A 7,785-nucleotide genomic window follows, 5' to 3' on the forward strand; every position below is an offset into this window, starting at 1 on the left:
ACCATCTAGGGCACTACTGTTTGCTGGGAGCCAGGCCATGAAGACTTCAAAACCACCCTGGGAAATAGGTTCAGGTAGGGACTCCATTCAACAGGTGGAGAAATGGAAGTTCAGAAAGATCTTCACTTGCTCTAAGACACAGTCAGGGAAGGTAGAGGCCAGATGTCTTTGGATCCATCTGCCCCTCCTATGAAGCCCTGGGTGGTGAAACAGTGCACTCAGCTTCTAACCAAAAGGTTGGCAGTTCTAATCCACCCAGAGGGGCCTCAGAAGACAGACCTTGTGATCTATTTCTGAGAAAATCAGCCACTGAAAACACCATGGAGCACAGTTCTACTCTGACGAACATGGCATCACTGTGACTTGAGATCAACCCAACAGCAACTGGTTTGGGTCTTTGGTTTGCCCCTCCTATGTATGCTGGGAGCTCTGGTAGTGTAGTGCCTAAGGCACTTGACTGCTAACCAGAAGGCTGGCGGTTCAAACCCACCAGCCACTCCTCAGAAGGAAGGTTGGGTAACCTACTTCCGTAGTGATACTGCCTCGGAAACCCAAGGAGGGGTCACTGTGAGTCAGGTCCAACTTGACGGCACATAACAACAACAACATGTATGCTGAGTCTGTTAGGGGGGTGTCTCCTTCTTTGCTTCCCCAGGGGAGATACTCCCCACAGGATGCTTGCCAAGGTCCAGATGATAACTCTACCCTTCTCCTAAATTTGAGCCAGTAGCCCCACAACATCTTCCAGCCCCAGACCCTCTGGCCCAGGAAGATAGACCTTTTGTTAACCAAACTCGGGGCAGCCTATTGTCATGGTTCAGGATATAGAGTCATGGTTGAAACTCTGACTTTGTTAGCTGACCTTGGGCAACTCACACTCCTCCTTGAGCTTCAGTGAAATTTAAATTTAAATTAAATAAAACTACACATCCACTTCCTCAGGCACACTAGCCACATTTCAAGTGCTCAGTAGCCACACGTGGCTAGTGGCTACCCTACTAGATAGTACATTTAGAGACCCCATCCATTACCACAGTTAGTTCACTAGACAGAGCTGGTCTAGACTCTAGAGAACATTATGGCTACTGCGTCTAAGAATTGAAGGGGGCAAACTTCACTATGAATTTCTCACCTGGGCAAAGACCTGGGCAGACAAGGACTGTAGTGAGGAGGAAGGGGAGAGGGTAGGGACGAGCTGTGACACCCCTTTCTTGCCTGGGCAGATCCTAACCATGTACCATAAGATCCCAGAGCCGGGGGAGGACACCTGCAATCAGTACCACCTGAATGTGACCCTCCACAGTGCGCTGGAAGGTGAGCTTGTTGTTGTTGTTAGGTGCCATCGAGTCATGTCTGACTCATAGCGACCCCATGCACAGCAGAACAAAACACTGCCCAGTCCTGCACCAGCTCCTGTGCCATGATCCCTGCTATATTTGAGCCCATTGTCGCAGCCACTGTGTCAATCCATCTCATTGAGGGCCTTCCCCTCCTTCGTCTACCCTCCACCCTACCAAGCATGACATCCTTCTCCAGGGAATGGTCCCTTCTGACAACATGACCAAAATAGGTGAGATGAGGTCTGGCCATTCTCGCCTCCAAGGAGCATTCCGGCTGCACTTCCGCCAGGACAGATCTGTTAGTTCTTTGAGCAGTCCATGATAACTTTCAGCATTCTTTACCAACACCACAACTCAAAGCATCAATTCTTCTTTAGTCTTCCTTATTCATTGTCCAGCTCTCACATGCATACGAGGTGACTCGAAATATCATGGCTTGTGTCAGGCGCACCTTAAGGTGAGCTTAGACTGTTTTTGTCGAGCCAATTCCAACTCATAATGACCCTACAGGACAGAGTAGAATATTCCCATGGGGGTTTCAAAGCTCTAAATCTTTACGGAAACAAACTGCTGCATCTGTCTTCCACGGAGCAGCTGATGGATTTGTGTGGCCGACCTTTTGGTTAGCAACCGAGTGCTTAACCACCAAGCCACCAGGGCTCCTATCAAGCCTAGACCCAGGGACACCCAGTCGTTCTTTTTATTGTTTTACTTTAGCTATGGGTCATGGAACATGCCCTATGCATCATGCACATGTATTGCTTCAGTCAGAGGCCCTGGGCGGCATAAATGGTAAACACACTCAGTTGCTAACCGGAAGGTTGAAGGTTTGAGTCTCCCCAGGGACCTCAGAAGAAAGCCCTGGTGATCTCCTTCCAAAAAAGTCAGCATTAAAAACCCCAGGGGGCACAATTCTACCCTGACACACACGGGGCTGCCATGAAGAGACTTGATGACAGGTGTTTGCTTGTTTTAATCACTTTATTCAGTCATTCAACAAGTATCTACTGGGCATTTACTGATGCCAGATCCTATTTCTTGGCACTAGGAACACAGGGATGAACAAGAAAAGACCCTCCTCCTGGAGCCCACATTCTAGTGTGAGAGACAAACAGTAACACACAAATAACAATATACTATACTCATGCTGTTATTTATAACATAAACAGTCTGTATTATAAACAATTATATAGCATAACAACAGATGACAGTAAGTAGCATACAAAATAAAATAGGAAAAGGTGGCACAGAGTTGAAGAGAGGTGTCATCTCTGCTGAGACATGGAGGAGGTGAGGGAGTGAGCCAGGAAGAGTTTGAGGGAAAAGCATTCCTGGCAATCAGAACAGCAGGTGCAAAGGCCCTGAGGCAGGGATGAGCTTGTGAGGAACAGCAAGGCCAATGCAGCTACAAAGGAGCAAGTGGTAGAGTTCTAGGAGAAAGAGTTGGAGAGGTGACAGGGAAGATGGGGAAGAGACTCATGGGCTTCAGTGAGAACTTGGGCTTTTGCTCTGAGTAGGGTGGGAGCCACGGAATGTTCCGAGCAGAAGAGGAACAGATCTGGCTCCAGAGTTCACAGGTGCCCTCAGGCTGCTGTGGAGGAAACAAACTGTGTGGTAGGAGGGTGGAGCTGGGAATCCAGGGAGGAGCTGATCGCACAGGCTCCGGTGGGAAATGATGGTGCTGTGCAGATGGTCAGAGATGGAGGGATTCCAGAGTTCAAAGAAGGAGAGCGGACCCTGCCGTTGGAAGCTCCCTGTGGGGATGAGGATAGGCTCACCAGGACTTCTTTATTTTAAAAAATTTTTATTGTGATTTGGGTGAACATTTACAGAGCAAAATCATTTTCCATATAGTTCATACATGTTTTGTTTCATGACATTGTCTGCAGTTCCCCACAATGTAACAGCTCTCTTCCCACTTCCTCCCTGTAGTTACCTCTTCCCTGTGTCCTTCTTTCCTATGCATGCCTGCCCCCTGAGCTGTCTCCCTGTGCAAACACTGCCCTTCTGTTCTCCCATGATTGATTGCTCTAAGGAGTTTATCTACCTGGTGTAACTGTTCACCCTATATTCCTGTCTACTGTTTGCCCTTATATATGGTCATGGGTATATTCCCTTTTGCCTAGACACACCTGATCATTCAGCCTGTCCACCCATCTATTTACCTGTAGATTAATGTTTGTTATCACTGATAACGCAGTATTGTGTATATAAGCGTGTTATGGTTACCTAGCGCTGCTCTAACAGGAAACAGCACAAGTGGATCCTTTAACAAACAGGAGTATATTCTCTTACAGTTTTAGAGGCTAGAAGTCCAAATTCAAAGTGCCAGGCTCTAGGGACTGGGTGAGAGCCCCTCGACCTTGGGCTTCAGCTCTGCCTCCTGCTCCCGGCCCACTGAAGCTGGAGGCTTTTCTTCACTCAGCTGCTGTCTGCAGAGGCTGACAAATCCAGGGTCGACAAGCAAAATGGCACAGTCCCAATATTACCAAATCACATGGCAGGCCATTGATTCAAGTCCATTAAGAGACCCAAGATCAGCACACAACATGGCAGGCTGCTGAACAACAACTCGGCCACATGCAGGGTTCAAGCAAGCCAAAAGCTACAGACCATTCCTAAATCTTCTCCTCATATCATGGGAGCAGCCTCCACCCCAATCCCAAAAGCAGCTACTCAGCTGCTCACAGTAGATTCCACCATGGAATTGATCACCAGTCTCATCATAGGGAATACTACATCCAGCTGCCAAGCCACTCAAAACCAGGCCAAGACAATGTTTTTACAAGTGTATTGCTATGTTCTGTAAGAATTCCCAGGTGTATAGTAGAGCTGACAAGGGACAGGGTTGTAGTCACTTCATGGGCACAGCCAGCTACCCAGAAGGAGCGAGTAGTTGGACCTGTGTGCTCAGGACCATAGTCTCAGGGGACATCAAGCTCAATTGGCATAACATACTACACAAAACATTGTTCCACCTCCTACTTTGGCAAGTAGCAACTGGGATCTTAAAAGCCTGCAAGCCATCTAAATGCAACAATGGGTCTCTCCTCAGTCAGAGCAAAGAAAAATGGAGAAAACCAAAGATTAATGGAAACAATTAGTCCAAGTGACTAACACACCATGCGATCCCCAGCCTGTATGACTATTAGACCAGAAGAGCTAGATGGTGCCCAGCTACCACTGTCAACCACTTAGAAGGGGATCCATGTAGGAGATCCTAGATAGAGTGGGAGAACAGTGTAGAAAAAAACTCAAAATCATTTGGGGAAAATAAAGAGGTGGGGGACTAGGTTTGCTGGTCTGATAGAGTCTGATGGAACCACTGAGACTATGGCCCCTACCTGCCCTTCAGCTCTGGAATTGAACCCATACCTGTGGCTTCCAGCCAAACAAAAGACAAACATATGAGGTGAACATTTGCACTAGGCAGATGCACTCCTTGGAGAGAACAATCATAGAAGAATAGAAGGGCTGTGTATGCACAGGGACATAGATCAGGGGCAAGGGTGCATGAAAAGAAGGACACAGGGAAGAAGTAACTATGGGGAGGAAGTGGAAGGGGAGCTGTTGCATTGTGGGAAATTGTAGTCAATGTCCTGAGACAAAATGTATGTGAACTGCTGTGAATTTGCTCTGTAAACTTTCACCCAAATCACAAACACATAAAAAAAAAAGTGATGCAGAATTATGATATATATATTTCCCAGCCAAAAAAAAAAAAGAAAAAAAGCAGGCCAAGACAAGTAGACATATAACCTTAACTATCATGAAAAGAAGAGCTCTGGTGGCATACTGCCTAAGGCACTTGACTGCTAACTAGAAGGCTGATGGTTCAAACCCACCAGCCACTCCTCGGAAGGAAGGTTGGGCGATCTACTTCTGTAGTGATGCCACCTTGGAAACCCAAGGAGGGGTTGCTGTGAGTCGGGTCTGACTCAACGGCACACAATAATGCAAAAGGGGTTCATCTTTGTTGTCGGCACCTCTCAGTGTCTTCTTTTTCCTTAGTGTTATTGTGTTGGTCACTCACTTTGGTATCTTGCCTTTCCCTTCACCCAAAAGGCCTTACTTATTAGGACTTTCAGGAATAAAAAAGCGCAGGACCCGGCAGTGTTTCATTCCGTTGGACACAGGGTCGCTACGAGCATTGGAACCAACTCCACAGCACCTAGCAACAACAACAAAAGTGACCAGAGCTTTGGGTTAGGTCCCATTTCCTAATAATAGTAATAGCAACGACTAACATTTATATAGCACTGACCAGGCACTGTGCTAAGTGCTGTCCTTATATTAACTCATTTAATCCTTGCAACAAGCTGTCAGGTTGGAGCTACTATGATTGTCATTTCACAGAAGAAGAAACCAAAGCACAGAGAGGTTAAGCCTTTTGCCCATAATCACACAGCAGTTAGGATGTGAACCCACGAAGCTGGCTCCAGAGGCCGTGCATTTAACTCATGTGCTACCCAGCATCTATACTCCTGTTTTCTCTCTGCAGAGAAGAAAAAAGGGGAGGAGACCTTCCACCTCCGGATGGAAACAAGGTGGGGCACCAGGATCTGGAGCTGGGTAGGGGGAGGGCCTAATGCTGTTACCCAGACTCTGTAGCAAACCTAGCTGTGCACTGAATGTAGGGCAAGAAACCAGCCAATCCTGGGGGAAGGGGCTTCCCAACCCCCCAGCCTGTCCATCACCACTCTCCCCATCTTATGCCAGATCCTGCCCTCCTACCCTTGTCTCCATCCCACCCTTCCTCCTGCCTTCCCATGAGTATGCCCCATCCTGCCCTCCATCCAATTCCCCATCCTGCCAAGTGTATCCCAGAATGACAGCCTCCAATATACCAACATGCTCTGTGATGCAGAGGCCCAGAGTGGGCTCCAAAGTCCACAGCTCTCCCTAGACCCAATCTTCTGCTTATACTCCAGCTTCTACCCTAGCCCTGCTGTGTCCCTCAAGCGTCCCCAGCCAGGTCTGCCCCAAATTTAAGCAATATTGAGCATTTGGAGTCCCTGGGAGGTGCAAACAATAGAAAGGTTGGAAATTCGAGTCCATCCAGAGATGCCTCCGAAGCAAAGCCTGATGATCTATTTCCCAAAACTCAGTCACTAGAAGCCCTACGGAACACAGTTCTACTCTGACACACATGGGGTTGCTGTAAATTGGGGTCAGCGTGATGGCAACTGGAAAGAAAATGCTCAATAGGTTGAGCATCTACTGTGTGCCAAGCTCTGTTCTAGAAGCTGAGACACAGCTGTGAGCAAGGCAGCCCCTCCCTTCCCTGGCAGGGCTCACAGCCCAGCACAGAGGAGTCAGATAATAACCAAATAATCACCCAACTGCGATTAAATGTGGCAAAGATAGGGCCTTCGAGGACCCATGGGAAGACAAGTCAGAGGAACTGGCCTAGTGTCTAGGAGGCAAAGGCTTCCCAGAGGGAGGGAGTGATGTGGCAGCTGGGCTGGCAAGATGAGGAGGTGTTTCAGGGCAAAGAGGGAGGAAAAAAGGATTCCAGGCTGAGGGAGGACGCGTGCAAAGGCCCTGTGCCAGGAGAAAGACAGCTACTTAAGAGCAAGAGGTTGGGGTGAGTGGGGGTGAGGCAGAGGGGTATCAAGCCTGAGACAAGGTGTTCGGTAAAGGAGGTCACAAAGCAGATTTGGGATTGCTCAAGCTCCCTGCTGTTGGGAGCAGAGTGGACACAAGGACGCCTGGAAGGAGGCTACTGCACTAGGCCAGGCGAGAGATGACGGCAGCTTGGAGCAGAGTGAGGGCAATGTGGGGAGAGGCAGCAGGACGGGTGGATGAGACACTGGGGCTGTGAAATCCTCAGGTTCCTGGGTGATCGAGAGGCCACGATGACCATGATGGAGGTCTCCCTGCTTACCGGCTTCTACCCCAACCAGGATGACCTCAAACAGGTAACACTGGACTTACATGCCCCCCAATGAGCCAGCGTGAGGGTGCTTGACATCCTCCCCCACTCCTATGTGGGTGCAGGGCAGCGTTCACCTCATGTCAAGGCCCCCGGGTTCATGCTTCATGGTCCATGGTCACTTTTGGTTGACTCCCTCCATAATCTTAGCAAAGTCCTTGCCCTGACTGGGCTTCAGTTTCCCCAACACTGGAGCTCACTGGATGAGAGCTGGGGTCTCTCCTCGGAGTTGCTTCATGATTATTGGAACTCTCAGGGTTGGGGGCCTCAGAGGGTCTCTGCCAACCCCCAACCACCTCCTCTGCCTCAGCTCACCAGTGATGTGGAGACATACGCCTTCCAGTATGAGACCAAGACAAGCTCCAGTGACAGCACTGTGGTCCTCTACCTGGAGAAGGTAAGGAAACCTTGTTGTGTTGTTGTTGTTATGTGCCGTCGAGTCGGCCCCGACTCATAGCGACCCCTCCTTGGGTTTCCGAGGCAGTATCACTACGGAAGTAGGATTGCCCA

General features: G+C 49.0%; 1 protein-coding gene across 1 annotated transcript in view; it reads left to right on the forward strand.

Moving 5' to 3' along the window:
- The window catches only part of LOC103207923 (complement C3-like), a 29,625-nt gene that overhangs the window by 20,406 nt on the left and 1,434 nt on the right, over positions 1-7,785 (forward strand). Inside the window, exons 31-34 of the mRNA XM_007953624.1 lie at positions 1,224-1,314; positions 5,842-5,887; positions 7,174-7,261; positions 7,586-7,672. Coding sequence (XP_007951815.1) covers positions 1,224-1,314; positions 5,842-5,887; positions 7,174-7,261; positions 7,586-7,672 — 312 coding nt within the window. The remainder of the gene's footprint in view (positions 1-1,223; positions 1,315-5,841; positions 5,888-7,173; positions 7,262-7,585; positions 7,673-7,785) is intronic.

Source organism: Orycteropus afer, unplaced genomic scaffold (genome assembly GCF_000298275.1).
Source record: "Orycteropus afer afer isolate SDZICR_OR568_19922 unplaced genomic scaffold, OryAfe1.0 scaffold00402, whole genome shotgun sequence".
Classification (NCBI taxonomy): domain Eukaryota; kingdom Metazoa; phylum Chordata; class Mammalia; order Tubulidentata; family Orycteropodidae; genus Orycteropus; species Orycteropus afer.